The sequence below is a fragment of the Petaurus breviceps genome, unplaced genomic scaffold (genome assembly GCF_028583685.1).
Source record: "Petaurus breviceps papuanus isolate PSGF00001 unplaced genomic scaffold, PetGlider_PUasm1.0 37, whole genome shotgun sequence".
Lineage (NCBI taxonomy): Eukaryota > Metazoa > Chordata > Mammalia > Diprotodontia > Petauridae > Petaurus > Petaurus breviceps.
Window position 1 is genome coordinate 105314433 of NW_027186296.1, and position 14745 is coordinate 105329177.

At 36.9% G+C, this 14745-nt stretch overlaps 1 protein-coding gene across 3 annotated transcripts in view; it reads left to right on the forward strand.

The window, feature by feature from the left end:
• Positions 1–229: 229 nt before the first annotated feature.
• The window catches only part of RPP30 (ribonuclease P/MRP subunit p30), a 30098-nt gene continuing 15582 nt past the window's right edge, over positions 230–14745 (forward strand). For 2 of the 3 annotated variants that reach the window (XM_069099203.1, XM_069099202.1), the window contains exons 1-6: positions 230–378; positions 1615–1670; positions 3123–3179; positions 3649–3723; positions 4640–4711; positions 7722–7811. In XM_069099203.1, coding sequence (XP_068955304.1) covers positions 297–378; positions 1615–1670; positions 3123–3179; positions 3649–3723; positions 4640–4711; positions 7722–7811 — 432 coding nt within the window. In that variant the 5' untranslated portion in view covers positions 230–296. The remainder of the gene's footprint in view (positions 379–1614; positions 1671–3122; positions 3180–3648; positions 3724–4639; positions 4712–7721; positions 7812–14745) is intronic. The other variant, XM_069099201.1, reaches the window with a different exon arrangement.

Consider the following 14745-nt stretch of genomic DNA (forward strand, 5'->3'; position numbering starts at 1 on the left):
ACCATTGGTTCCCGATCCAGGGAGGAAGGAGGAGACGGGCAACTCAGAAACATTATTCTTCAAGGCGCTACCTATTTCAATAACTGCCCGCGCTAGTATGAACGAGAAAAGTTCGCGAGCTTTGAACAATACTCCCAGGGAGACTAACGGGAGTAAGGGATGAGACCGAAATGGAACTACAATTCCCAGAATGCCCTAGGAAAAGGAAAGAAAGGGGCGGGGTAAGGGAGAAAGACCCCTGGCCCTACTGCGCAGGCGCCTAAGCGAACGTGTATTATTTATCACGTGATGCCGGCATGGCGGTGTTTGCGGATTTGAACCTGAAGAAGGGCTCTGACACGAAAGCGCTTAAGGGGCTTCTAGAGAACGCCGCGCACCGTGAGTGCCCCCGGTGGAGTCGGGTGGTATTGGGGCGGGGGCATCCGAGCCGACGTAAACTCTTTGTGATATTCGCTGTACAGTCTCCTTACAATTGGGGGAATCTCAGCCCCAGAGAGGGGGGGGAGCCACGTGGGGAGAGGGGCATGCCAGGCTCAGGGTGTTGGAGCCTGCCCTCCCACCGGGTGAGACAGCGTCACGCGGGGGCCTGGGTGCAAGAGCCAGCTCTGCTGGGCGACCTCGGGCGAGTCACGGAACCTTCCCTGGTCCCATGTAAAAGGAGGACCAGGTGATGGCCAGAGACCTTTCCTACCCCCAGCAGAGTGGGTTTCTGTCCCCCAAAAGGTCAGCATCAGCATCCCTCGTAGAGTTGGCAGGATCCAGGGGGGCGAGGACGGAAAGCGTTCCCGGCCCCTCCAGCCCGAGGTCGCCGGCAGCTGTTACTACCGTCACCCAGACAGAAGGCTTGTCAGTAAAGTGCAGGGACCTGCCCAAGGACACTCCGACCCGCAGCCCAGTCAGGGGCATCATCGTTTGGGAAATTGCCTTAGTTTCCTGGTCATTGTTTAGGAAGTCAGATTTTTGGCTTATCGATTTAGAAATCCAAGATCACGGAGCCTGATCCCTTCAGTTTACAGATTAGGAAACTGAGGCCCATAGACAAACACAGAGGTTAAATGACTTACCTGTGCTCACACTGGTGGTAAGTAGCAGAGTCCCAATTTGAATCTAGATTCCTCGATTCGGAATCCATTGTTTCTCATCACACCGTGTTCACTGGGTTTTCGTGTATTTTTATCATTGTAGTAAGCTAATGGAACTATATAAGGGAATCAGTATAGAGAAGCCCCCTAAACTACATTTGTCTATGGGAAATGGAAGATAATTTGGTTTATTCTTACTCAACTCAATGATTTCTTTAAAAAAAAATGCTGTTCACTGAACTTGTAAAAAGTTGTTCTTACTAGTGCAACAGTCAGATTTGTTGATTATATTTAATGCACTAGATTTGTGTTTGTTGGGGGGAGTTTCAAAGAATGTAGAAAATAGAGCCCTAGTCCTCAGTGTTTGCTATACACGAAAGAAACTTGTAGTTAAAGAAATGAAGTACACAGTTGAGGGTTAGTTAGTGCTGGGTCAGTGTCATACAATTTTGAGATCTGGACATGGTAAAGCTATACGTCATTGGCCTCTAGGAGAGGGAGATTATGTTTAACCTTGTGTTTAATTTTTTAGTTGGGTTTTCAACTGTTGCCATTAATCATGTTGTGGACTTTAAAGAAAAGAAGCAGGTAAATGTCTCAATGTTTTTATCTAAGTAACAAAGTAGTACTGTGTTTCAGCATCTTTGTGTTTTTCTATGGCAGAAGCTACTTGAAAACATGTATTTTAATTAAGCGCAGAAAATTGGGACCTTTTCCATTCAACAAAGATTTACAAAATCCATACTGTGTTTGTTCCCTTAATTTGAGTCTCAGCAAATTTTCGGTGTATTTAAGTTAGAGATTAATTGAATACTTTCTCCACAAAATCCTACTCCATACAAGCACCTTATCTGCATCAAATCCTGTGCTGTATGCTGGGAATACAATAAAAACAGTTCCTTTCCTCAAGAAACTCATGATTCAAAAGTGACCCAGACTTCATAAAGGATATGCCAATGGAACAAGCCCTGGCAGGCCCCCAGAGGTAGACTATCATCCAAAAACCAGCCTGACTAAATTCAGAGAGGCTTCTCCCTGGAAAAATGACTGCCATATGGGTTGTGTTTGGGTTGGGTTTTTTTTTGCTATAGCAACACTTAAAATTGTCTGCTAAAACATTAATGAGTTTCATGGTACACTAATAGAAGCAATACATAAGAAGGGAACACTGATCTTTTGAAGTCCTGAAGACTACTATTTGTGTGACTTCTAGCTATCCTATGTATGAAGGTACTCACTCATATTTGTTATAGGAAGGTACCTGCTTAGTTGTAGGAAAAAATAACTGAGGTAATCTACATATAGATGTTTATATAGCATGATTTATTAACTACAGGGTAACAACGGTAGAACCAATATTACTAAAATTTTTTCTGGCATAAGTCTTGGTCATGAAGACATATGCTGAGTACATAACTAGAAAATACTTATTGGAATAACTTATTAGGTTTAAGGAAACTTCTGAGTAAAAGTGTTTTGCTTATATTCAAGACTTTATTCTTGTTTACATTTTAAAGAGCGAAGTATGATTGCACTGAATTTAAGTTCTTGTTAAAACTTAATGCACATTTTTGTTTAAATTTGCCCTTCTTTGTATATTCGACATTCATGTATTCCATTGTAGACTACTCGTATATTATAACCTGAGAATTATAGTCCTTCCATGCTGTCCAGTTTTTCCCATCACCTTCTCTCACTGAGGTCCAAGGATAGGTCTTTGTTTCACTTATCATTCTGAAAAACTATTTGCCAATACCTAGCCAACGCATCATAGTGTACTTATATTTTTATGTTATCCATCTTTTTTTTTTTTTTTTTGCCTTTTGGAGGGCAATTGGGGTTAAGTAACTTGCCCAAGGTTACACGGCTAGTTTTTTTGTGTGGGTGTTAAGTGTCTTGAGGCCAGAACCAAACTCTGGTCCTCCTGACTCTGGGGCCGACACTTTTATTCACTGTGCCACCTAGCTGACCCTATGTTATCCATCTTAATGCTACTTTTGATTAATTTACTCAATTTAGGTTTGACTTTTTATCTTGTAGGAAATTGACAAACCAATAGTTCCTTCAGAGCTCTTTTCATCTTTGCCTATTGTACAGGTAAGTATCATTTTCACGTTCTTAGAATTAAGTATCTGATAGATGTATTTGATCTGCATCATTCCCCTCTACAATGCTTTCCCTTTCCCATTTTCTAGTCTAAAATTGACACCATCAAGTCAGCTTATCCATTTAGCCTCTCTTACTTACTGCAGCCCTCCTTATGTTTACTCTTCACTGACCTGCTATAGCACTTTTGGACAGTAGTATAGAAGACACTAATTATAAATTGTACTTTACCAGTAATATATATTAGACTTTGTTTATTCCACTATATTGTATGATCCTTGAGGATAAGGATGACATTTTATTCTTTTGTTTTTCTCAAAGGACCTAATAGTGCTGTGCTCACTTAATAAATGTAATTTGCTTTTCTGAGCTATTTCTTTTAATTAATATTTTTCTCTAGTGAAGAGAAAAATAAAGTAATTATGCCTTGTACTTCTTTAATGGATTCTTTTACCTACAGGGGAAATCAAAACCAATTAAAATTTTAAGTAGACTGACACTGATAGTATCAGATCCATCTCACTGCAATGTTCTGGTAAGTCAGCTTTGTTTTTCTCTTTAACATACATTTCACAGTGTGCTTGTGATTTTTTTTCCCCTTCAAATAATATTTAGTCATATAGAAAGGAATAGCTTTTTATCCTTTTACAGCTTTAAAGTATGTGTCCCATTTGTTCCATTAAGATTTTTCTGATCATCCAAGTTCAAAATGATGTCTTCCTTCTCAGAGTTCTTGCAGCATGCATTGTCTGTACCATTCATAGAACTACCTTCTGTGATCAGTAGGTTCTCTGCAAAAAAAAAACTCCTTTGTGACAAAATGGACAATTTTTTTTTAGCTTTCTAAGTCAGTTTGAAGCGGTGTTAGTATGCAACTTTGACTCACTGGCATGCCCTTTTCAGCCAAGCATGTCATTGCAGCTGATTCCAGTTTCAATTTGCAGAACCCAGCTGCTAAAGAAAAACAGGGAAGATAGAATAGAATCATGATGCAAAAAAAAAAGTTTGACTTCAGCACTTTCTGTCTCTTCACAGCATTGTAAAACTGGAGGGAGTTTTAGAGATGACTTTATCAGTTTCCTCAGCTGTGTGAAATGGGGCCCCAGGGAGGATTAAAGTCCAGAGAGCTGAGGTGATTTTGCCAAGATCACATTCCCAGTGAGTTGTAGAGCTAGCCCTTACAGTAAAGCACTGAGCATTTATTAAGCTCTGCCTGTGTGCCAGACACTGTGCTAACCGCTGGGAACACAGGTGCAAGAAATGAAATCATCCCTACTTTGAAGGAACTGCTATTCTAAAGGGGAAATCAGTACACATGTAAAGATAAACATAATAAGTGTAAAGTATGAATATGCACAATCAATATAAAAAGAAGCCAGATAGTACAGGGTAGCTAGGAAGGAAAGGCACAGATTTCTCTTATGGTAGTATTTTTTTCTTTCTCACAACAGAGAGCAACATCTTCCCGCGTCAAGCTATATGACATTGTTGCAGTTTTTCCTAAGACAGAAAAACTTTTCCACGTAAGTGAAAAATATTGTCATCTCATTTTTTCTTTCATTATGGATATACAAGTTTCGATCCCAGTGCTAACATGCACTATTTGTGCAGCCTCTGCCTGAAGACCACCAAATTTCCAGGAGAAATCCTCCTCCTTCAGGGGCCGGGCATTCATATTTTACTCAGCTCTGATTGTGAGAGGCAGGTTTACCTAATTTCAAGTCTACATTGTTCTCTTTACAACTTTGACACATTGTTCACAAAGAAGGGCAAAAACAGTTTCCTGTTCTCTTGGCGCTCTTATTCTCCTCAGAGAGAACAGGTCTTACTCCTCCTTTATGTGACAGCATTCATGTTCCATCTGGGTCTTCTTTTCTCTAGGCTAAATGTGCCCACGGATCTTTCTCCTAGACTTTGAGACACTGGTGCTCTCTTTGCTTTTATTTTTTCCCTTCATTTTACTCATTCTTTTTGTCATTATCTTTCTCATCCTACCCCTAGGTCTTCCACCCTGCCTTTTCTCCTTTCCTTCTCCCTCTCATTCCCTTTTACTCTTTCCCCTTAATATAGATTTTGGTAATATTTATGCAATAAAATTGTATATTGTCTATTAATTTTAAAGGGCAAACTAAGCTGTTTTTCTCTTAATATACTTGCCTACACCTCTTACTAAAATTTCTTTGCTTTATTTGCAGCCCTCTATTGATTTTTTTCCCCTGTTTGGTCTGTGACCCCAATAGAAAAATGCATTTGAATTCTTATGTACATATGCTCTTTGTGTTATGAGATTCTGTTAATGTGAAATTATGTAATAAAGTTTTGGGCATAAAGGCTACATGTTTAGGGTCAGCAATCTTTTAGAAGTGGTATGACAAGCTAACCTTTTTTTTCTGATTTGCCTAGTATTCTAGCAGGAAGGTCATGGAGACAAAGATGGCCTCTGGTCAAAAAAAATTCCCCCTCTGCCAATTAGCATTATTTTGGGTTAACCAGGTCATCTTTTTCCAATAAAAAGGGTAAACTGCTTTATTCATACCTTTAGTGTAAAATACTTTAATCAGATGTCCCTGCCTCACCCACTGTCTCAGAAAACACTATTTCTGAAGAGAAAAAGGAAATTTTAGATGATGGAGTACTATGGGGAATTAGGGAAGGGAATAAACATTTGTAAAGCACTTTCTATATGTCAGGCACCTTACAAATATTTCATTTGATCTCCACAACAAATCTTTGGGGTAAGTGTTATTATGATCCCCATTTTTCACTTCAGGAAGCTGAGGTCGATAGAGGTAAAATGGCTTTCCCAGGGTCCCTTAGCTAGTAAATATCTGAGGCTGGATTTTATCCCTAATCTTCCTGACAATAGGCCCAGCATTCTGTTCCCTGCTATGCTCCCTAGAACCTCTGTAAGATGTCATAGTAAGAATTTTGGACAGCCAGATTGATGTATAAGGGCACAGAAAGAGGATCAGGAGAGGTTACGCTGAAAGAGGCATGGGTAAAATACTAGAACCAGTCTTTTCTAGAGATCTGTGCCACCCTAATTAACTGAGGTGCATAACCAATATTAGGTTGCCAAATTTGGGCTTTACTTTGTAGAGGGATTCCCTATGGAATTCTTTAAATTACATTTACATTATATCAAAACAATGATTGTCATTCTAAAATTTTGATTTGTGTTCCCCAAAAGGTATCAGCATTTATCATCTTAACATGAGATATGTCACATTAAGATTGCTGAAATACTGGGGCTCATTTGCAAAATTCTGAAAATCATTCTAATCAGTTTTTTTATAATGTCCATCATCTAACATTTGGCATTTTACAAAGTCTATAAAAACTTAGTGATAGTCTACATATTTTTGCAAACCAGTTCCTGGAATTTTTAAGAAAGAAAATAGATTTTTTTCTAAGCAGCATGTCTTGAGATTTTTAGTTAGCTCCCTAATTTATCCAATAGATGGAGCCATTGACTAGGAGAAGGTTTTGTGATACACATTCAATTCTTCAACCACTGTCAATTCTTTATTTTCCTTACTAGTGGAGAGCACTAGTAGCCCTGCTTATGCTAGATTATGACATGGAAGTTCTTGGTAACTACTTCATGAGGTGAAGTCTCAAGAAAAGCACAATTGTTCCCACCATTTATTTTAATGCCTTACATAAAATATCCTTTTAGTCTTCTCTCTATGAAATAGTTAAGCTCTCTAGACTAAGCCACAACAAAAAATCAGTGTATCTGATACCTCTTAGCTTGCATTATGACTGAACAGGAATAAATATATTTTGTTATCTCATCAGTGATGAAGATCTTTTTCTAATTGTTACAACTCTTTTCAACACCTAATTATCCATAGTGGCTTAGAACTCCTGAGTTTAAGAGATCCAGAGCTTCAGGCTCCCCCTATCAGGGATTACAGGCAGGAGGTACTATTCCCATAATTCTTGCTAAAATAAAACCTTAATCCTAAAGCACTTCAGATTGGAACCATTTTTTCTCTTAAGATTTTTTTATCTTTTTATAATTGAGGTATGTAGTGATGTTAGGGCACCTCACATGATTTCATTTGAACCCTTCATTTTGAGACTTGAGTCTATAAAATTGCAAGTTGAATTTTTAATGCACCAGAGCTTGGATAAAGAACTGCCATCCTTTATGGTGTAGATACAAGGTGATGTAGTACAACTGGAACCAGAGAAAATGTAATTGGGAAATGTTTAAAAAGAAATAAAAATACAATCCATCATAGATAAAGTTAGTTTGTGGTTTTCTAAGTCAATATAGACGTGCAAGGATCCTTGTGCACAGTTTAGTGGCCTCAATACTCCAGCTCCAGTGCAGAGAAGAAGTTGATCTATCTTGGTAGAGGGAGCTGCCTTATCCAGGACTTCCCTGATGCCAGTGAAAGGACAGGTGTAGTTCCTCTCCCTGTTCAAATGAGCCTCTCAGTTGGATTGTACTATTTGTCTCATTATCTTTGGCTTTAAAAATATTTTTTAAAAGAAAACAACAAAACTTTGTTTTGCTTACAGGTTGCTTGCACAAGTTTAGATGTAGATTTGGTATGCATAACAGTAACAGAGAAATTACCATTTTACTTCAGAAGACCTCCCATTAATGTGGTAAGTATGGCATACTTTGATCAGAACTGTGATTTTTTTTAGTAAAAGTTAAGAGTAAGTGAGTGAAAGATAATTAGAACAGAAGATAATTACTTTTGGGGTAACTTCTTTTTCATGACTGAAGGAGAAGTTCAGCTTTTTAAGATAAAATAAACTATTAATATGAGTTTGAATAAGGTAACTAATAAAAGTTCTTAAGAGGCACATTTCTTCAAAAAGAATTGGATAATTATCAGTATGTGGAATAAGTACACTGGAAAAAAGAAATCAAAAAGGAAATAAAGAAGCTTGCACTTTTCTCCAAAAACCTGAGAATTTTCATCACCCCAGGGAGTGTGGACTAGAGGGAGAAGCCCTGAGGAATTAAGATTAGAGGATTTCAGGATCAAGAGATTCAGAGGTGAAGAAGGCCAATAGATCAGGTAGTTTGACCCCCTTGTTTCACAGAGGAGGAAACTGAAGCAAGAAAACAAGAAAGGTGACAGTAACCCAGGTGGTAAGAAGTAGAGCCAGGTCCAAGCTTGTGTCCTCTCCTTCCAAAGCCTGAATTTTCCAGCCATGTAGCACTGTCCACCTCTCTGGGTCTCAGCATCTCCATTTATCAAATGAGAAGTAGGACTCAGTGTTGGGTCTTTTAGCTCTAAATCCATGATCCTTTGGATCCAGATCCAGTGTGCTTTTTATACTGTATCATATAGAAATGATCTTATTTTTAAAAAGTTTCCCTGGAAAAAGCAGTTCATGAAAGAGCTTAGAGCTAATAAAGTCATCTCATGAATGGATTACTACAAACTTGAAGAACTTCAGGCTTCTACTATAACATATTTTCCCTTACTCTGTTTCTACTGGTTTTCTAATTTGTCTCATGTTTTGTCCTATTCTCTCTCCTCTCTCTCTCCAGGGTCACATTTATACCAAATAGGTGATCTAACTTCAAAACAGTTTAAAAGAGTTAGCCCCTCAAATCATGTTTAGTGAAGCTTGTTCTTACCAGAGTTTTAAAGAGAGAGAGATATAATAGAGCAGGAGCTTTTTACCTGGGGTCTAAGAAAAGTGTGTGTGTGTGTGTGTGTGTGTGTGTGTGTGTGTGTACACACATTTTTTGGTAACTTTTGATATAATTGATTTTCTTTGTAATCGTGTGTTTCATTTTATGCATTGAAAAACATTATTCTGAGAGGGTCCATAGGCTTCACTCTACTACCTCATGTAAGAGTTCCCTATGCCAAATGACACAAACAAAAAACCATTAAAAGCCCCTGTAATAGAGGAATCTGGCCCTCTGATGAGAGGGGCAGCAGCTTTAACAAACTAACAAGGACAGGTATCAGAATGGACCCCCAAATTATCTAAGGTTTCTGTTCTATAGTGGATTTTCATTTAATTCATTAATTTCTTAAGGTTAGAGTAACATCTAAATCAGGGATTCCTAGCATGGGGAATTGTGAACTTTTTTTTAAGTCTTAATAGTTGTATTTCAGTATAATTGGTTTCTGTTATATAAACTTATGTATTTTCTGTTAAGCATTTGAAAACATTTTCAGAAGGGATCCATTGGCTTCAAAAAGATTCAGAAGCCCTGATTTAAATGGAAAAGGGTTGAATGAGAAATTTTTATTTTTTTATAGCTCCTATCTTCATGTATGAAAGAATGAGTCAAGGGTGAAATAAAAGGCAAAGGGCAAGTTCCCTTCTTTTGCCCTATAATGTATGCTACATATAACCAAAGACAGGATGTAGATTCTTGATCTTTGAAAGAGACAGAATAGATTGAAAGGAATGCAACTTGCTCATATTGATTATTGTGGCAACCAGTCAGGTTGTCTTTCGAATATTGCTCTGTGTGCTTGCATGGAGATCTTCATGTGCCACTTACCCAGCAAAACTGAGTATAATGCTTCAGGGGAAAATATAGTCATTTAGTGAAATAGAGGACGTTCAAGCATTCTTGATGAAAAAACCAGAGCTGAACAGAAAATTTGACTTTCAAATCCAAGAGGCAAGAAAAGTATGGGAAGGTAAACAGGAAAAAGAAATCATAAGAAACTCATTAAAGTTGAACTATTTATATTCCTACATGGAAAAATGATCATTGTAACTCAAGAGACTTTTCTCAGTATGAGGATAGTTGAAGGGAATATATGTGTGTGTGTGTATGTGTATATGTATACATACATATATATGTATGTATAGGAGGGTGTATGTATATAAATATACATGTGAGTGTGTGTATATGTATGTACATGTATACATAGATAGGGCACAGGATGAGTTGAATATGAAGGAATGATATCTAAAAAATAAAATTAAGAGGTGAGAGAGGAATATATTGGGAGGAGAAAGGGAGAGAGAGAATAGGGTAAATTATCTCATGCAAGAAAAAACTGTTACAGTGGAGGGGAAGAGCAGGAACGTGAAAGAGAATGGGTCAACCTTATTGTCATTGAAATTGGCTTAAAGAGGGAATAACATACACACTCAATTGGGTATCTTACCCTACAGGAAAGTAGGGGGGAAGAGGATAAGAGGGGAGATGATAGAAGGGAGGACAGATTGGGAGAGAGGGTAGTTAGAAGCAAACACTTTTGGAAAGGGACCGGGTCAAAGTAGAAAATGGAATAAGTGGGGGTGGGATAGGATAGAGGGAAATATAGTTTGTCTTTCACAATGTAACTACTATGGAAATGATTTGGGTAACTACACATGTACAACCTGTATTGAATTGCTTGTCTTCCCAGTGGGAGTGGGTGAGGAGGGAAGAGGGGAAAGAATCTTGAAATCAAAGTTTTAAAAACAAATGTTAAAAAAAATTTGTTTTTTATATGCAATTGAGAAATAAGATATACAGGCACTGGGATATAGAAATCCATCTTGCCCTACTAGAAAACTAGGGAGAGATGGGGGAGGATATAAGAGAGAACAGACTAGGGGAAGGTATATTCATTAGGCTCATTATCTTGGGGTGGGGGGTAGGGGAAAGATGGGGAGAAAATTTGTAACTCAAAATCTTGTGGAAATAAATGTGGGAAACTAAAAATAAATTGAAAATGAAAATTATGCATATGCTTAAAGTAATATACATTCACTTAGCTTAATAGGGAGTAGAAAGAGGTTCTTTTTTTTTCCCTGCTTAATACTATTCTGGTTTTTCCAATTACACGTAAAGATAGTTTTCAACATTCTGAGTTCCATATTTTTCCCCCTCCTCCCTCTCCAAGATGGCAGGAAATCTGATATACATACATGTAGTCATATCAAACATATTTCCACACTAGTCATGCTGTGAAAGAAGAATCAGAACAAAAGAGAAAAACCATGAGAAAGAAAAAAAAAGAAAATAGTATGCTTCAATCTGCATTCAGACTCCATAGTTCATTCTATGGATGTGGATAGCATTTTCCATCATGAGTCTTGGAATTGCCTTAGATCATTGTATTGCTGAGAAGAGCCAAGTCTATCAAAGTTGATCATTGCACAATGTTGCTGTTACTGTATAGAATGTTCTTCTGGTTCTGCTCACTTCATTCAGCATCAGTTCATGTATGTCTAGAAAGAGGTTCTTGTTTACTTCAGGGGGTTCTTGGGACTCAAGGATTGATTTTTTTCTTGGCAAAAGTGGTTGGCAAGCTTTTTACATTAACACAACCTTGTTAGTATACCATCAAAACCATCATCAGTCATTAACTCTGGTGATGTGGTTTGTTTACTTTTGTAGTGACATTTGGACAAAAATAGATAAGTTTTACTAGTCCAGTGGACAAAAAAACTTGAGAACCTTTGGAGGAACTAACATTCTAGAAGAATGAAGGAAGGGTTCAGAAAATGGAAGACATTGGTTCACTTTGTTCACATAGAAATTATAGCCATTACCATCATGCACTGAACAAATGTTTGGAGTAGCAAAGCCTCATTAAAATACAGGTCTTTCTCATTCCCTAGATATGCTCTTCCTACTCTTCCAGTATCTCTAGACATTAATGGTCTGATGTCAACTTGCAGGGATATTTCTAGTAGAGTGCCTTGACTGTGCTTTATCTTGTATTTCTTAACATTTTCATCAATGACTTGGATGAAGTTATAGATGTTATCTTTCTCAAACTTACAAGTGGTTTAATAATAATAAGGATAACACACCAAATGACAGATTAAAGTTCCAAAACTTGGATAAAATAGTAGTAGGGTGAATGAAAAAAGATGAAATTTAATAGAAAGCAATGTCTTTCACTTGGGTTCAGAAAATCGCTTCTTAAGTCCAAGGTGGGTCAAGCACAGTTTTTGTTGTTCAGTCATTCAGGCTTGTTCAACTCTTCGTGACTCCATGGACTATAGCATGCCAGACCCTTCTATCTTCTATCTCTGGAAGTATGTCCAAGTTCATGTTTTTTGTTTTCATGATACTTTATCCATCTCATTCTCTGCTTTCCCCTTTTCCTTTTGCCTCCCTTTGCCTTCAATCTTTCCAATGTCGGTCTTTTCCAATGAGTTCTATCTTCTCATTCTATGGCCAGAGTATTAAAGCTGCAGTCATTGAATTCAAGCATTTGAAGGATGGTCACATGGAAGAGGGATTGTTTTTGTTTTGGCTCCATAAGGCAAAACTAGGAGCAAAGAAGCAAATTTAAATTTGTTATAAGAATGTTCTAGTACTAAAAACTTTTCAAAGGTGGACTGTGCTGCTTCTGAGAGACTAGATTTCCACTCCCTTGAGGTTTGTATGCAAAGGCTGAATGACTGTTGTCAAATGTTAGTAGAGAGGATTCTTCTTCAGGGCCTGTGTAGTCTGTCCCTCCAATTCATCACAGCCTACCTTCTGTAATTTACTTATGGTTCAGTTTTATTGACACCTAAAGGTGGTTTTAAGTTTATTGAACATTTTCAATGATTGTTTGCATGTTTACTTTCCTTCTCTGGTTAAAGCTTTCTTGTTATCAGTTAAAATTCCTTTTTGTTGACTATCTCAGGTAGAGATGCCTAGGATTATTGAGAAAGCAGGAGTTTGAATTGAAAGAGGAAATATATTGCCCACTTGAATGCCAAAGTGGTCATATGAACTCCATTTTTCATTGCACATGACCTTTCATTTCAATTCAAAAACATTTATTAAGCACCTACAATATGCCAGGCACTTAGGACTAAATTGTAGTTTTGGATTGATCCATGACCGTTGATTTTCTCTAGAGCTAACAAACAAGAATTAAAGATTTCAAAGTAATTTGTCAAAAGAACATTATTCTCTTTTATGTAACAGGCAACTAATTTCTGTTGAAATTATTATAGAATAAGCAATCAAGTACCCATTTTATAAATTTCATTTTTCTCTGAAGGTCTGCTTGTTAATTCTGAGAATTTTATTACCAGTGTTCCTTGATTATAAGTATTGTTCACCTGTTCTGAGTTTATAATGCCTTCTTAATTCTTACTTCTCATTAGGAAAAAAATATAAATTCCCAGTGCCAGAATATTTGGTCAATAAGAATAACAAAGGCAAATCATGTAGAGACATTGTCCCTGTTCATGGAGAGAGCCATTCTGAATAACTATTGATGAGCATAAAAACAATTTGCATTTAAATGTTCTTAGAGGCATAAGTCTAGGTTTTTAGGTTTGTATTTTAACTCAGTGCAACAAGGAAGTTCATATGAGAAACACTCATTTATTAATACTTTATATGTTTTATCCCAGAGTTTTCTTGGAAGTTTAAAAGTAAGCAGAATAAATTGTATTCCAGAACATAAAAACTGGTTATTTGCTGTTTTTTCCTTTTAAAATATGGATCATATATAGTAGCTTTCCAAGAAATCATTTTCTCTTCAATGTAATAATTTAAATAAATTAAGACTGTAAAGTCCATGAGGACCAGGATGTTTATTTTTGTCTTTTGCTGTCTGCATCTGGTATCTAGTAGGCACTTAACAATGATTGTTGAATTAAATGGATAAAACCAGTTAGGATTATTGAGGAACCTTCTCATTCAGTTTTTTAAAATTTAAATTTAAATACAAAATAGGAAAAAAAGAAACAAACTTAAATACTGTAAGTAAAATAATACAAAATAAGAAAAAGCATTGCTGTATGCATATCATAACATAAGAGAGGATTCAGAACATATAGTAATAAATTTCCATTTGAAGAAAACCATATAATAAATACTATGCATTATTTTGAGAGCTGTCCATCTTTGCTTCCTTTTAAATTTTCTTTTGTTCTCTACTGTGCACTTTTTACTTTGTTCTTTTTCTTCCTCCCCTCCCTGCTACAATTAAGCGAAGATATATTTATTTTTATATATGTGTGTATGTATGTGTATATATACAAAACACATACGTAGACATGTACACACAAAGATATACATATACCCATGCACACTTGCTTATACATACATATACTTAGATATTTATAATTATACTCATATATAGACATATACATTCATATGCATCTATGTAAGACTGTACTATACTTATTTATCTTCTATTTCTCTGAGAGTGGATAACCTCTTCATAAGTTCAAGTGTTTCCATCTTTTTCCATATCTACCAACTTGTCATTTCCTATACCATAGCAATATTCTAACCTTATACTGCCTAGTTGTTTTAAGTAGTCTAAAACGATGTTGGTGAATATAGTTGACACATAGTGTAGTTTCTGTATTTTTCTCTTTTGATTAAATTTATTTTAACCTTAACTTTGTCCTAGATCATGATAACTGCTCCTGCGCTTTTTTCCCCTTACAAATTCTGCTCATTGATCTTTATTTTGTTTGTGCGTATGTATCTCTTATTTCCTATCCCTCTTGACTCCTCAGCTTTACTTCTACCTACCTTGCCCTCCTATTACTTACGTATCCCCCCCCAAGGATCCCTTCCTTATCCTCCCATTCCCATTAATCTAAATACCCTTCTGTACCCCCCTGCTTTGACCTATTTCCCTCCCCTCCA